Source organism: Scyliorhinus canicula, chromosome 16 (genome assembly GCF_902713615.1).
Source record: "Scyliorhinus canicula chromosome 16, sScyCan1.1, whole genome shotgun sequence".
Classification (NCBI taxonomy): domain Eukaryota; kingdom Metazoa; phylum Chordata; class Chondrichthyes; order Carcharhiniformes; family Scyliorhinidae; genus Scyliorhinus; species Scyliorhinus canicula.
Window position 1 is genome coordinate 92,229,641 of NC_052161.1, and position 17,038 is coordinate 92,246,678.

The 17,038-nt window shown below is 51.3% G+C and overlaps 1 protein-coding gene across 1 annotated transcript in view; it reads left to right on the plus strand.

Annotated features, from left to right (window-relative positions):
- The window catches only part of LOC119951034 (pregnancy zone protein-like), a 151,126-nt gene that overhangs the window by 7,412 nt on the left and 126,676 nt on the right, over positions 1-17,038 (plus strand). Inside the window, exons 2-7 of the mRNA XM_038774068.1 lie at positions 7,717-7,900; positions 10,432-10,600; positions 11,911-11,963; positions 14,040-14,060; positions 14,661-14,826; positions 16,067-16,151. Coding sequence (XP_038629996.1) covers positions 7,717-7,900; positions 10,432-10,600; positions 11,911-11,963; positions 14,040-14,060; positions 14,661-14,826; positions 16,067-16,151 — 678 coding nt within the window. The remainder of the gene's footprint in view (positions 1-7,716; positions 7,901-10,431; positions 10,601-11,910; positions 11,964-14,039; positions 14,061-14,660; positions 14,827-16,066; positions 16,152-17,038) is intronic.

The following is a 17,038-nucleotide window of genomic DNA, read 5'->3' on the forward strand; positions in this document are numbered from 1 at the left end:
GGAATATTGTAGCGGACAAGGGGGGTAAATACATAATGGTCAGCGGGAAACTGCAGGGGACTCAGGTGGTGCTAGTGAACTTTTACACCTCGAACTGGGACGACGTAGAATTTATGAGACGCACGCTGGGTAAAATTCCAGACTTAGACTCACACAATCCGATTATGGAGGGGGGGGTGACTTTAACACAGATATAGACCCTGTACTGGATCAGTCAAACCCCAGGTCGGGGAAGCGACCAGCGGCGGCTAAAGAACTGAGGGTGGGGACCTGTGGAGATTCGCCCGACCGGGGGCGAAGGAGTTGTCTTTCTTTTCCCATGTCCACAAAGTCTACTCCCGTATAGATTTCTTTGTGATGAGCAGGGCGTTAATCCCTAGGGTGGAGGGGACAGAATACTCGGCCATTGCAGTCTCTGATCATTCTCCACACTGGGTGGATTTGCGTCTTGGGGGGGAGAGAGGTCAGCCCCCACTATGGAGGCTAGATGTGGGCTGCTGGCAGATGACGAGGTTGTGGGCGGATAAGGACGAACATCAAGAATTACCTGGAAACTAATGATACGGGGGAGGTAGCGGCCTCCACGCTGAAGGCAGTTATCAGAGGAGAGTTGATCTCTATCAGGTCCCATAGAGAGAAGAAAGAAAGAGCGGATGGAGAAAGGCTAGTCGGGGAGATACTCAAGAGTAGACAGGAGCTACGCGGAGACCCCCGAGATGGGGCTACTGAAAGAGCGCCGGAGGCTGCAGGCGGAATTCGACCTGCTGACCACTGGGAAGGCGGTAGCACAGCTGAGGAAGGCCAAAGGGGCTGTCTAAGTGTACGGGGAGAAAGCAAGTAGAATGCTGGTGCACCAACTTCGCAAGAGGGGGACGGCCAGGGAAATTGGGGAAGTACGGGATAATGTGATGTATGGGTGATGTGACCATCAATTCACTAGAGACACGATTGGAAGTAAACTGTGGTTTTAATAGTCTTACAATTGAGCCTGCCTGCGACCAGAGGAACTGAGAGCAGGCTTACGGCTGCAGCACTTTATACTTCCGGTTGTGGGAGGGGCCATGGGTGAAGCCCTGTACAAGCTCCTCATCTCCCCCTATGGGCAGAGCCGCGCAACGGCTCGCATACAGAGCCCACAAGGACACAATATAATGCAATGCAATACAGTGTGAATTACAATGCAGTATAATTTACCACAGAGGGCAACCCGCTCATAGACCCAGAGGGGGCGAAAAAAGTCTTTAGGACATTCTACGGTAAATTGTATGAGTCAGAGCCCCCGCTGAGGGGGGGAGGTGATGAAGCAATTCATGGACCGACTGAGGTTCCCAAAGGTGGAAGAGGATCTGGTGGAGGAACTGGGGGCCCCGATAGAGCTAGAGGAGATGGTAAAGGGTTCAGGGAACATGCAGTCAGGCAAAGCCCCGGGGCCGGATGGCTACCATGTAGAATTCTACAAGAAATGTTTGGAACTGCTGTGCCCTCTCCTACTAAGGACCTTTAATGAGGCCAAAGAGAGAGGGACCCTCCCCCCAACAATGTTACATGCTTTGATTTCATTCATCCACAAACGAGAGAAAGATCCGCTACAGTGTGGCTCTTATAGACCGATATGGCTCCTGAATGTAGACGCCAAACTGTTGGCCAAGATCTTAGTTGCTAGCATTGAGGACTGTGTCCCTGGGGTGATAGGGGAGGGTCAGGCAGGCTTCGTCAAGGGCAGGCAATTGAACTCAAATGGACGGAGGCTCCTAAACATCATCATTATGCCCTCAGAGGGAGGGGAGGCAGAAATGGTGGCGGCAATGGACGTGGAGAAAGCCTTTGACCGGGTGGAATGGGAGTATCTGTGGGAAGCGCTAAGAAGGTTCGGAATCGGTGAGGGGTTCATAGGTTGGGTCCAGCTACTCTACCAGGCCCCAGTGGCAAGTGTGTGCAAGAACAGGGTGAGGTCGGAATACTTTAGGCTCCACTGGGGGACGAGGCAGGAGTGCCCCCTCTCCCCGTTATTCGCCCTTGCGATAGAGCCGCTGGCTATAGCGCTGCGGACTTCAAAGAACTGCCGGGGGTTGGTTTGGCGGTGGGGGGGGGAGGAACATTGGGCCTCGCTTTATGCTGATGACCTGCTCCTGTACACGTCGGACCCAATAGATGGGATGGGGGAGGTCATGCAGATTCTGAGGGACTTTGGCAATTTCTCGGGGTACAAGCTAAACGAGAAGAAAAGCGAGATGTTCGTGACCCAAGCTAAGGGGCAGGAAAAGGAACTGGGAGAGCTTCCGCTGAAGTTGGTCGAGAGCTTTCGGTACCTAGGGATACAGGTGGCTCGAAAGTAGAATGCCCTCCACAAGCTTAATCTATCTCGGCTGGTAGAGCAGATGGAGCGAGACTTCAAAAGGTGGGACATGCTCCCGCTATCTCTAGCGGGAAAGGTGCAGACCATTAAGATGACGGTCCTCCCCAGATTTCTGTTCGTCTTCCAGTGCCTTTCCATCTTCATCCCTAAGTCCTTCTTTAAGCGGGTGTTCAAGATCATCTCGGGATTCGTATGGGCAAATAAGACCCCGCGAGTAGAGGCTGCACCTAGAGCGCAGTCGGGGGGATGTGGGGGAGGGGGTGGTGCGGGCTGGCGATGCTGAACTTTTGCAGCTACTATGGGCAGCTAACGTAGCCATGATTAGGCAATGGGCATTGGGGGAAGAGTCGATGTGGGAGCAGTTAGAGGCGGCCCCATGTAAAGGTACCATTCTAGGGGCACTTGTAACGGCACCTCTGCCATTCTCGCCGACCCGCTACTCCTCTAGTCCGGAGGTGGTGGCAGCATTAAAGATCTGGGGTCGGTGGAGAAGACACGGGGGTGGAGGGAGCCTCTGTCTGGACCCCGATACGCAACAATCACAGATTTGTCCCGGGCAAGATAGACGGAGGGTTTCAAAGCTGGCACAGGGCAGGCATTAAAAGGATGAGGGATCTTCCCCAGCCTGAAAGCGCTGGAGGAGAAATTCAGTTTGCCCCCTGGAAACGCTTTCAGATACCTTCAGGTACACACCTTTCTGAAAAAACAGGTGGTATCATATCCGCTGCTACCCCCACGCAGGATACAGGATAAAGTGGCCTCTGGCAGCTGGGGAGGGGAGGGAAAGGTTTCAGACATCTACCGGGAACTTCAGGAGGCAGAGGAAGCCCCTGTCGAGGAGCTTAAGGGCAAATGGGAGGAGGAGCTAGGTGGGGAGCTGGATGCGGGCCTGTGGGTGGACGCCCTAAATAGCATCAATTCCTCTTCATCATGTGCTAGACTTAGTTTAATCCAGTTTAAGGTGGTCCACCGGGCGCACATGACGCCAACCAGGATGAGCAAGCTCTTTGGGGTTAAGGATAAATGTGCGAGGTGTGTGGGAAGCCCTGCAGATCATGTCCATATGTTCTGGGCATGCCCAGCTCTTAAGGGATTCTGGCAGGGTTTTGCAAAGGCAATGTCAAAGATCTTAGACATGTGGGTGGTGCCGAGTCCAGAGATAGCGATCTTTGGTGTGTCAGACGATCCGGGAGTTCAGGGAGTGAAAGAGGCCGACGTTCTGGCCTTTGCCTCTCTGGTAGCCGAAAGATGGAGCCTTTTAATGTGGAGCGACTCGAAGCCCCCGAGAGTAGAGACCTGGGTTAGTGACATGGCTGGGTTTCTCAGTCTTGAGAAAATAAAGTTCACCTTGAGGGGATCAATGCTGGGGTTCTCTCGGAGGTGGCAGCCGTTCCTCGACTTTCTAGGAGAGAAGTAAAGGTCAGCAGCAGAAGCACCCCGGGGGCGGAATCGTTATGTTGTATTGTTCTTTTCTTTGTATATACGGTTAACATTTATTTTATTCTGTTAATTGTTGCATACGGTTGTGCACAAATCATGTTTTTGACAAAAATTTGAATAAAAATAATTTTTAAAATAAGTTTGGGACAGGGGATGTGGATCATTCTCGGTTTGGGGATAGGGGATGTGTCTCATTCTCGGTTTGGGGACAGGGGATGTGGATCATTCCCTCAGTTTGGGAACAGGGGATGTGGATCGTTCTCAGATTGGGATCGGATGTGGATCATTCTCACAGTTTGGGACAGGGGATGTGGATCATTCTCGATTTGGGACAGGGGATGTGGATCATTCTCGATTTGGGACTGGGAGTGTGGATCATTCTCTCAGCCTGGGACAGGGGATGTGGATCATTCTCACAGTTTGGGGACAGGGGATGTGGATCATTCTCACAGTTTGGGGACAGGGGATGTGGATCATTCTCACAGTTTGGGGACAGGGGATGTGGATCATTCTCACAGTTTGGGGACAGGGGATGTGGATCATTCTCACAGTTTGGGGACAGGGGATGTGGATTATTCTCAGTTTGGGACAGGGGATGTGGATCATTCTCACAGTTTGGGGACAGGGGATGTGGATCATTCTCAGTTTGGGACAGGGGATGTGGATCATTCTCACAGTTTGGGGACAGGGGATGTGGATCATTCTCAGTTTGGGACAGGGGATGTGGATCATTCTCACAGTTTGGGACAGGGGATGTGGATCATTCTCAGTTTGGGACAGGGGATGTGGATCATTCTCACAGTTTGGGACAGGGGATGTGGATCATTCTCAGTTTGGGACAGGGGATGTGGATCATTCTCACAGTTTGGGACAGGGGATGTGGATCATTCTCAAGTTTGGGACAGGGATGTGGATCATTCCTCGACAGTTTGGGACAGGGGATGTGGATCATTCTCAGTTTTGGGACAGGGGATGTGGATCATTCTCACAGTTTGGGACAGGGGATGTGGATCATTCTCAGTTTGGGACAGGGGATGTGGATCATTCTCACAGTTTGGGACAGGGGATGTGGATCATTCTCAGTCTGGGACAGGGGATGTGGATCATTCTCACAGTTTGGGACAGGGGATGTGGATCATTCTCACAGTTTGGGGACAGGGGATGTGGATCATTCTCAGTTTGGGACAGGGGATGTGGATCATTCTCAGTTTGGGACAGGGGATGTGGATCATTCTCAGTTTGGGACAGGGGGATGTGATCATTCTCACAGTTTGGGACAGGGGGATGTGGATCATTCTCACAGTTTGGGACAGGGGATGTGGATCATTCTCACAGTTTGGGGACAGGGGATGTGGATCATTCTCACAGTTGGGACAGGGGGATGTGGATAATTCCAGTTTGGGGACAGGGGATGTGGATCATTCTCACAGTTTGGGACAGGGGATGTGGATCATTCTCACAGTTTGGGACGGGGATGTGGATCATTCTCACAGTTTGGGACAGGGGATGTGGATCATTCTCACAGTTTGGGGACGGGGATGTGGATCATTCTCACAGTTTGGGACAGGGGATGTGGATCATTCTCACAGTTTGGGACGGGGATGTGGATCATTCTCACAGTTTGGGGACAGGGGATGTGGATCATTCTCACGTTTGGGACGGGGATGTGGATCATTCTCACAGTTTGGGACAGGGGATGTGGATCATTCTCACAGTTTGGGACAGGGGATGTGGATCATTCTCACAGTTTGGGGACAGGGGATGTGGATCATTCTCACAGTTTGGGACAGGGGATGTGGATCATTCTCACAGTTTGGGACAGGGGATGTGGATCATTCTCACAGTTTGGGACAGGGGATGTGGATCATTCTCACAGTTTGGGACAGGGGATGTGGATCATTCTCACAGTTTGGGACAGGGGATGTGGATCATTCTCACAGTTTGGGACAGGGGATGTGGATCATTCTCACAGTTTGGGACAGGGGATGTGGATCATTCTCACAGTTTGGGACAGGGGATGTGGATCATTCTCACAGTTTGGGACAGGGGATGTGGATCATTCTCACAGTTTGGGACAGGGGATGTGGATCATTCTCACAGTTTGGGACAGGGGATGTGGATCATTCTCACAGTTTGGGACAGGGGATGTGGATCATTCTCACAGTTTGGGACAGGGGATGTGGATCATTCTCACAGTTTGGGACAGGGGATGTGGATCATTCTCACAGTTTGGGACAGGGGATGTGGATCATTCTCACAGTTTGGGACAGGGGATGTGGATCATTCTCACAGTTTGGGACAGGGGATGTGGATCATTCTCACAGTTTGGGACAGGGATGTGGATCATTCTCACAGTTTGGGACAGGGGATGTGGATCATTCTCAAGTTTGGGACAGGGGATGTGGATCATTCTCACAGTTTGGGACAGGGGATGTGGACCATTCTCACAGTTTGGGACAGGGGATGTGGATCATTCCCCAGTTTGGGACAGGGGATGTGGATCATTCTCACAGTTTGGGACAGGGGATGTGGATCATTCTCACAGTTTGGGACAGGGGATGTGGATCATTCTCACAGTTTGGGACAGGGGATGTGGATCATTCTCACAGTTTGGGACAGGGGATGTGGATCATTCTCACAGTTTGGGACAGGGGATGTGGATCATTCTCACAGTTTGGGACAGGGGATGTGGATCATTCTCAGTTTGGGACAGGGGATGTGGATCATTCTCACAGTTTGGGACAGGGGATGTGGATCATTCTCACAGTTTGGGGACAGGGGATGTGGATCATTCTCAGTTTGGGACAGGGGATGTGGATCATTCTCACAGTTTGGGACAGGGGATGTGGATCATTCTCACAGTTTGGGACAGGGGATGTGGATCATTCTCACAGTTTGGGACAGGGGATGTGGATCATTCTCACAGTTTGGGACAGGGGATGTGGATCATTCTCACAGTTTGGGACAGGGGATGTGGATCATTCTCACAGTTTGGGACAGGGGATGTGGATCATTCTCACAGTTTGGGACAGGGGATGTGGATCATTCTCACAGTTTGGGACAGGGGATGTGGATCATTCTCACAGTTTGGGACAGGGGATGTGGATCATTCTCACAGTTTGGGACAGGGGATGTGGATCATTCTCACAGTTTGGGACAGGGGATGTGGATCATTCTCACAGTTTGGGACAGGGGATGTGGATCATTCTCACAGTTTGGGACAGGGGATGTGGATCATTCTCACAGTTTGGGACAGGGGATGTGGATCATTCTCACAGTTTGGGACAGGGGATGTGGATCATTCTCACAGTTTGGGACAGGGGATGTGGATCATTCTCACAGTTTGGGACAGGGGATGTGGATCATTCTCACAGTTTGGGACGGGGATGTGGATCATTCTCACAGTTTGGGGACAGGGGATGTGGATCATTCTCACAGTTTGGGAGAGGGGATGTGGATCATTCTCACAGTTTGGGACAGGGGATGTGGATCATTCTCACAGTTTGGGACAGGGGATGTGGATCATTCTCACAGTTTGGGACAGGGGATGTGGATCATTCTCACAGTTTGGGACAGGGGATGTGGATCATTCTCACAGTTTGGGACAGGGGATGTGGACCATTCGCACAGTTTGGGACAGGGGATGTGGATCATTCTCAGTTTGGGACAGGGGATGTGGATCATTCTCACAGTTTGGGACAGGGGATGTGGACCATTCGCACAGTTTGGGACCGGGGATATGGATCATTCTCAGTTTGGGACAGCGGGTGTGGATCATTCTCACAGTTTGGGACAGGGGATGTGGATCATTCTCTCAGTTTTTGGCGGGTTGGCGGTGTGGATCTTTCTCACATTTTTGGGGTGTGGGTTGTTTTCTATGATCCATTCCGCTGTTGACATTGCGTCTCCTTTGTTTCCAGTCACTATGTGGTTCTGATTCCTGCCGAGTTACGCACAGATACACTGGAGAATGTTTGTGTTCTGATCCTGTCAACCACTGAGTCCTCTCCCCTCACACTGACCATTGAGAATGAAGTGACCAACAGTACTCTCTTACAGCAGGAGCTCCTGACCAATACAGGATATAATTGCTTCACCTTCACTGTAAGTTTCTGATACCTCAACCATTTCATGGGCTTGTGTCTTGTTAATGCTTCAGTATACCTTTTACCCAATCTCTGTGTCTCCATCCATATCACTCTCACACTCTAGACTTCCTCAGCATTGTCATCCTTCAACCACCAATTTCCCCAAACACCCTAATAATATGCCACCACCCGCCCAAACATTTTGGATTCTTCATGTCCCCAAACCTATTGGCAGACAAGTGCCAAGCAATGATCATCTCCAATAAGAGAGAATCTAACCATCACCCCTTGACATTCAATGGCATTATCATCACTGAATCCCCACGATCAGCATTCTGGGGATTACCATTGACCACAAACTGAACTAAACCCAGCAATATAAATAATGTGGCTGCAGGAGCAGGTCAGAGGCTGGGAATCCTGTGGAGAGTAACTCACCTCCCGACTCCCCCCCCCCCAAAGCCTTTCCACCATCTACAAGGCACAAGTCCGGAGTGTACTGAGACACAGTCCACTTGCCTCGATGAGTGCAGCTCCAAACAGCACTCAAGAAGCTTAACACCATCCAGGACAAAACAGCCCCGCTTGATCGACATGATAACCACAAATGTTTACCCCCTCCACCACCGACGCATAGTTGTAGCCATGTGTACCGCCTATAAGATGTTGTGCAGAGAGGGGGGGCTGCAGTCTTCCCCTTTCAATGTCATTCACTGTGTGTGAGTGTGATCCCCTCGCACTGTCTTGGTGTCAGCATGAGATTGTTGCATCTCACCAGTGTTCTCTCGCGAGATCTGCGATGCTCAAAACATCTCACAAGATTCAACGAACGTCGCGAGACGTCGCAATCGGTTTCTTCTCCTTACTGGGCACGGTCCAGATTAGCATCATTAAATGAGCCGCACGGTTCAATTAAATATACATTTGCCGGATCATCTGGTGCCCAGGACTCAACGGCTGCACCTGCGAGACCTCGCCAGGGCGCCGGTTAGCACTGGTCCACACAAACGTGCACGAGGTGGATCGCCACCATTTGTGGGAGAGGGGGGTCTCAAAGGGCATTGGAGAGTCCCGGGTGATCAGGCAAATGGCAGGGTTGGCTCCCTGGCTCTTCTTCTGACACCCCGGCCCCATTGGCACTATCACACTGGCACCAATGCCAGGTTGGCTCTGGCTTACATCGAGTCCGTGGGGCCTCTCCACCTAGAGTGGGGAGTGAGGGAGGGGGTTCCCAAAGGCTCTCCCAAGCTGGGGGTGTGAGGGGGTGGCTGAAGACTGGGGTGGGTGGCAGCCTTCCAAAATGGCGCCCCAATGTGTGAGGATCCTTTTATGCTGGGCTCACCAGCAGGTAAATCCCTCTAAGCGGACCCTCAACAGAGAGGATCTGCCCGAGGTCAAACCAAACGGCAAACTGCAGTTGAATAGCGAGATACTTCTTGCCGCTGCAGTCACCGACAAACACCCTGCTAAACGTGCCATTCAGTGGACTTTACCTCAAGTTACTCACACCACCTATCTCCAGCTGCACTTTCTCAATCCAGTTATTATAAATTATATTATATGGGCGGCACGGTAGCACAGTGGTTAGCACTGTTGCTTCACAGCTACAAGGTCCCAGGTTCAATTCTCGGCTTGGGTCACTGTCTGTGCGGAGTCTGTATGATCTCCCCTTGTCTGTTTGGGTTTCCTCCGGGTGCTCCGGTTTCCTCCCACAGTCCAAAGATGTGCAGGTTGGGAGGATTGGCCATGCTAACTAGCCCCTTTGTGTCTAAAAATGTTCGGTTGGGTTACGGAGATAAGGTGGAGGTGTGGGCTTAAGTGGGGTGCTCTTTCCAAAGGCCAGTGCAGACTTAATGGGCCGAATGGCCTCCTTCTGCACTGTAAATTCTATGATTCTCTGATGATAAAACCCATTGGTTTGGTGAGAGGTTAAGACTTTTCTTTTAAAGTGTTGGCTTTTATCTCCAGCTTGCTAGAAATCTAATTGAAGTTAGATATTTGACAGATCATGATCTGAGTTAGGCTCTTGTGAGTGAACAATGTTCAGCTCCAGAGAGCAGACCAGCAGGCAGGGTGGTCTGATGGTCCAGGAGAAGATGAAGTGAGGATTCACCACAAGGATCTGTGGACTAAAAGGGTAAATCACGAGAATGAGCTGTTCAGACTGGGCATGAACACTCTTTGGGTGTAGGAGATTGAGGAGAGATCGGATTGAGGTGGTTTGAAGTGATTAGAAGTTTGGGTAGAGGGAATCGATTTCATGTGTAACAGGCTGGAGAGGTTCCGAATGGACTCCTCCTGTTCCTGTAGCAAGCTTGAGAGGAGCTGAATGGGCCTCCTGTTCCTGTAACAAGCTCGAGAGGAGCTGAATGGGCCTCCTGTTCCTGTAACAAGCTCGAGAGGAGCTGAATGGGCGTCCAGTTCTTGTGTAAGAGGCTGGAGAACAGCTGAATGAGCCTCCTGATTTTGTGCAGCAGGCTGGAGAGGAGCTGAATGGACTCCTCCTATTCCTCTTCTCTAATGTTATGGCATGTGTTTTCTCTGTAGATTGAATGCAAGGAGTTGGACAGTGACTGTAGCACCCTCATCGCGGTCACTGTGAGAGGATCAGGAGGAAACATTTCCATCAATGAGACAAAGAGGGTGGTTTTGAAGAGATACGATTCGCTGACATTCATCCAGACTGACAAAGCTGTTTATAAACCTGGTCAGACAGGTAAGCCTGGAGCCTGTGAGATAGGTCAAACTGGAAGTGAGTTTGTGCACTGTGTTCATTGAAAAGGCCCTTCTACTAATCAGGATAAGGTCCGTCACTAGAAAAGATTCCAGTTTTCCTATCACCCAATAAGAGAGGGTCTCACCCTCTCACCAACGCTCCTCCTGTTCAGTGCCATCGCTGAATCCCTCACGATCAACATCCTGGGGAGTTACCAGTGACCAGAAACTGAACAGAATCCAGTCATATAAATACTGTGGCTACCAGAGCAGGTCAGAGGCTGGGAATTCTGCAGTGAGTAACTCACCTCCTGACTCCCTCAAAGCCTGTCCGCCATCTACAAGGACCCAAGACGGTAGTGTGATGGGATACTCTCCACTTGCCTGGAGGAGTGCAGCTCCCAACAATGCTCGAGAAGCCCGACGCTATCCAGGACAAAGCAGTCCATCTTGATCGACACACTGACCACAAACATTCACTCCCTCCACCCCCGATGCACAGTCCAGGGAATCTCCAGCAATCATAACTATATCCCGTTCGCCATCTCTCTGTCAACAAGTAAAGGGTTTGAAACCGTGGTTAGCTTATCTTTTACTACTTCTTGAAATGAAAATCGCTTATTGTCACAAGTAGGCTCCAAAATGAAGTTACTGTGAAAATCCCTAGTTGCCACGTTCCGGCGCCTGTTTGGGGAGACTGGTACGGGAATTTTACCGTGCGGCTTGCCTGCCTTGGTCTGCTTTCAAAGCCAGCGATTTAGCCCTGTGCTAAACCAACCGACTTTTTAATTGCAGCTTTAAGATGCACACTGCCGTATGTATTTTAAACCAGGGTTTTTAATCATTTTAATAATTTTAATTTTACTGTCACAAATATAAAATATAACATATTACAATTTCTACACTTGTCACACAGTGCTGTAGGTGAACCCACACCACCTGGGACTCCTGTGGTTCAAGATGGCGACTCACCACCACCTTCTCAAAGGGAAATTAGGGATGGGTAATAAATGCTGGCCTTGTTTGATAACCAGCTGAAACCTTTGCCAATTCCAGGTTCACTTCCTGCCTCTCCCGACTGTGACCAAGTATAAATTGAGAGCCAGGCCGGTGAGGAGACGAACTGGAACACCATTCCTATGGGATCTGAGAGTATTAGGGGCCAGAGATTGATCTGTGTGTGTGTGTCCATGGAGAATTAATGCATCTGGAAACTGTTCTTCAGGGCTCCGGATTGTGATCTCCGATAGGTGATGGCAGGGAGGGTCTCAGGGTTTGGGATCTTACTATGCATCTTCCTTTGTCTTTCAGTGAAGTTCAGGATTGTGACCTTGAATGAGAACTTCTTCCCCATTCAGGAAAAGGTGAGAAACATCCATCCGCGCTCCCTCCATCTATCCCTCCTCCCACTCGTCATTCCATTCATTAATCTCTCCATCCAACTCTCCGTCTCTCCATTTGTCACCACATCTACCCCTCCACCCCTCTATTCCTCCATTCAGCACTCCATCCATTAATCTCTCCATCCGTCTATCTATCCATGCATCACTCCCCCCATCGCTCCATTCATGTTTCCATTCAATGCACTCATCTTGCCACCAATTTCTCTATTCATCCCTCCATCGTTCCCTCCACCCATCTCTCAACCTGTGCATCCAACTCTCCATTATCCCTTCATCCAATCTTCTATCCCTCCATTCATCCATCTGTCGATTTGTCCCTTGCTCCCTTCCTCCATCCGTCCCTTTCTCCGTCCCTCCCTCCGTCCTTCCACCATCGAATCATAGAATTTACAATGCAGAAGGAGGCTATTCGGCCCATCGAGTCTGTACCAGCTCTTGGAAAGAGCACCCTACTTAAGCCCAAGCCTCCACCATATCCCCGTAACCCAGTAACCCCACCCCTTTTAGACACTAAGGGGCAAGTTTTCCTGGCCAATCCACCTAACCTGTACATCTTTGGACTGTGGGAAGAAACCGGAGCACCCGGAGGAAACCCACGCAGACACGGGGAGAACATGCAAACTCCACACAGAGTCACACGAGGCTGGAATTGAACATGTATCTGTGAGGCAGCAGTGCTAACCACTGTGCCATCATGCCACCCTGTAAAAGAACATGCTTATAGTTTCTTTTTTACATTTTTATTTATTTATTTTTGTAATTTTTTCAATTAAGGGGCAATTTAGCGTGGCCACTCCACCTATGCGGCACATCTTTGGGTTGTGGGGGTGAGATACATGCAGACACTGGGAGAATGTGCAAACTCCACACGGACAGTGACCCAGGGCCGTGATTGAATCTGGGTCGTCAACGCCATGAGGCCCTTTATCCATCTGTCCCATTCATTTCCCAATTTGTTCCCCCTTTGAATTAACCATCCAACTGTCCCTCCTTCAATTGGTCCATCGATCCATCCCTCCCCATCCCTCTCCCTCTATTTGTCCCTCAATTTGTCTCCCCAACCATCCCATCTTCCCTCAATTTGTTCGTCCATCCCTCCGTCCCACGATCCCTCTGTCCATACATCCATCCGTCCGTCTGTCTATCCATCCATCCATCAGTCCGTCCATCCATCAGTCTGTCCATCCATCCATCCATCCCTCGGTCCATCCATCCCTCCGTCTGTCTATCCCTCATTCCATCTGTCCCTCTGTCCATCCATCTATCCATCTGTCATCCATCCATACCTCCGTCTATTCATCCACCCCTTCGTCCATCCCTCTGTCCGTCCCTCCGTCCATCCCTCCATCTGTCTGTCTGCTCTCCCGTCCATCTATCCGTCTGATCCTCATTTTGTCTGTCCACCATCCACCCATCTGTCCATCCCGTTCTTTCTGCCGTCCCTCCCTCCTTCTCTCCCTTGTCTGTCCCTCCCTCCTTCTTTCCCTTCGTCTGTCCCTCCCTCGTTCCCTCAGTCCCTTCCACCATCCCTCCCTCCTTCCCTCTCACTGTCTCTCCATCTCATCGTTTCTCTGTCCCTCCATCCATTCCTTCCTCCATCTCTCCATTGAACCCTCCGACTCGCCCTCCGTCAGTCCGCCCCTCCCTCCGTCAGTCTGTCCCTCAATCGAACCCTCCGTCGAATCGTCCCTCCATCCGACCCTCCATCGAATTGTTCCTACATCCGTCTCTCGATCAAATTGTTCACCCATCCCTCCCTCTTTCCATCAAATCGTCGGTTGGCCCATCCATTTGCCTATCTCTCCAACCCGCCCTCCCTCAATTTGTGTCACCAGCCAATCATCCATACATCTGATGATCTCTCCCCCATCCACCCCTCTTTCACTTCCCCCATCTCTGCCCGGTGTTCCCCTCCCCCTCCGAAACACACACTGCACCCTGTGCTCAGAACCAGTGTGAGTTGTTTCTCTGTTTGGACGGTTAATGATCTTCCTCAGTAACCCGTGCTCCTGTTTTCTCTCTCTCTCTCTTTTCCAGTATCCTCTCGTCACTGTGTGGGTGAGTATAAATCTCCAACTCAACACCCCAATGTCAACTCTAGTCAAACCCTCAAGCCAGCTGTACGGGCCTGCAGTTCGAGGCACAGGATTGGTCCAATATTAGCCCCTTGACCTTTTCCATAATTTCTTCGCCTCAGACATTAGTGACCTTAATTTTCTTGAGATGCTGGAGCACGCCCGAGACATCTCAATGAGAAAGCTGTCGAGATAGTGAATGTGCTGGCCATGATTTCCCAGAATTCATTTCATCCCAGAACATTCCTAGCAGTTAGGGAGTTGGCAAATGTACCAATGTTTCTCAGGAAATGAGGGATAGTAAACAGGGAACAATGAGCCAGTTAGACTGACATCAGTCAGTCAGGAAAATGCTGGAATCTATTCTAAAAGTATTTCCAACAATGCGCTGAGAAAAGTAATGTGTGATCAGGTCAAGTCAACAAGCATTCACAGATTCCTTACAGTTTTCTGCAGATGTAATTAGTCGGGTAGATGGAGGGGAACCTGTAGATGTGCTGGCCCCACAGTTATGGTCTATTTCTGATTTGTAATTGTCTGCTGTGAAGACAGACACAAAATATAAGTTGAATGTCTGTGACAGGACCCAGACAGAAATCGGATTGGACAATGGAGGGATGTGGAGCCCAGACAGGGAATCGCGGACCTGACCTTTGACCTGATGCCGGAACCGATGAAGGGAACGTACCGGATCGAAGTGCTTAAGAACAAGGGAAAGCGGGATCACGACTTCAGTGTGCAGGAGTATGGTACAGAATCTGCTTGACATGGACATGCGGAGGGGTGTAGGGGCGAGGAGGTTACAGACATAGGGAGGGGGTGTAGGTGCTGGAGGAGGTTACAGAGATAGGAATGGTTGTAGGGGCTGGAGGAGGTTACACAGATATGGAGGGTTGTAGGGGCTGGAGGAGGTCACAGCGATAGGGAGGGGCATAGGGTCCGGAGGACATTACAGAGATAGGGAGGGGCATAGGGGTTCGAGGAAGTTGCAGAGATAAGGAGGATTTTAGGGGCTGGAGGAGGTTACAGAGATAGGGAGGGATTTAGGGGCTGGAGGTGGTCACCAGAGATAGGGGGCGTAATTCTCCGACCCTCCCGCATCGCCCGGAGCCGGCGTAAATCCCGTCCCCGCCGTGGCTGAAATTCTCCGCCACCCGGGAATCGTCGGAAGCGGGAATCACGCCCTGCCGGTCGACAGGCCCCCCGGCCGATCGCGGGCCCCCTGCGGTGATTCTCCGGCCCGCGATGGGCCAAAGTCCCGCCACTGACAGGCCAATCCCGCCGACGTGGTTTAAACCACCTCTGTGCCGGTGGGATTGACGGCGCAAGCGGGCCCCGGGGTCCTGGGGGGGGGGGGCGCAGGGCGATCGGACCCCGGGGGGTGCCTCCACGATGACCTGGCCCGCGATCGGGGCCCACCAATCGGCCGGCGGGCCAGTGCCGTGGGGGCACTCTTTTTCTTCTGCCGCCGCCACGGCCTCCACCATGGCGGAGGCGGAAGAGACCCCCCCCCACCGCGCATGCCGTTGAAGCTCCAGCGCATGCGCAGAATCACGCCAGCCAGCGAAGGCCTTTCGGCCAGCCCCGACGCTGGCCGGCATTGCGACAAAGGCCGTTGGCGCCAGTCGGCGGAGCGGGAGCCACTCCGGCACGGGCCTAGCATTCTCCGCACCTTTGGGGTGGCCCGACGCAGGAGTGGTTGGCGCCACTCCGCTATGCCAGGACCCCCCCGCCGGGTAGGGAAGAATTTTGCCCAGGGTTTTAGGGGCTGGAGGAGGTCACAGAGTCAGGGAAGGTTGTAGGGGCTGGAGGAGGTTACAGAGGTGGGCAGTGATTTGAATAGGCCAAAGGTGATTTGAAGGTAAACAAGGAACTTTTCCGATCTAGAGAATGTTGGAGGGGAAGCCAGGATGGGTGATTTATGAAGTGGACATTTTGGAATCGAGTAGCTCAGTGTCTCATGGATTAATGTTCTTCCTTTTCATTTAGTCCTTCCCAAGGCTGAACTGAAAGTGAAATTGCCCCAGAAAATCAAAATTACCGACCCAACGATTCACATCGAAGTGTGCGGCAGGTAATAGCTATAACCAAACCATGCCTTACCTGTCTTGGGAGTGTTTGATGGGGAAAGTGTAGAGGGAGCTTTACTCTGTATCTAACTGATGGAACCATCAATTCACCAGACACATGTTTCCGATATGAATATAGGCTTTAATCTACTTACTACAGAGCCAACCTGTTACCCGTTGATGAACTCTCGGTGAACTGCAGGCTGACTCTGGACAAGGGTATTTATACAGCAGCACAAGGGGGAGGAGTCGTGGGCGGAGCCAAGGGTGGAGCCCTGTACAAGCTCCTGAGCATTCCCAGAGCTACTTCCCCTAGTGGTCAGATAACGCTACTGTGCGTACAAAGATACAGTGTGAATTACCATGTTACATTCACCACACTAACCCCGTGCTGTACATGTCCTGGGAGTATTTGATGGGGACAGTGTAGAGGGAGCTTTACTCTGTATCTAACCCCGTGCTGTACCTGTCCTGGGAGTATTTGAAGGGGACAGTGCAGAGGGAGCTTTACATCGTATCTAACCCCGTGCTGTACGTGCCCTGGGAGTGTTTGATGGGGACAGTGGAGAGAGAGTTTTACTCTGTATCTAACCCGTGCTGTACCTGTCCTGGCAGTGATTGATGGGGACAGTGTAGAGTGAGCTTTACTCTGTATCTAACCCCGTGCTGTACGTGTCCTGGGAGTGTTTGATGGGGACAGTGTAGAGAGAGTTTTACTCTGTATCTAACCCCGTGCTGTACCTGTCCTGGGAGTGTTTGATGGGGAGAGTGTAGAGGGAGCTTTACTCTGTATCTAACCCCGTGCTGTATGTGTCCTGGGAGTGTTTGATGGGGGCAGTGTAGAGAGAGTTTTACTCTGTATCTAACCCCGTGCTGTACCTGTCCTGGGAGT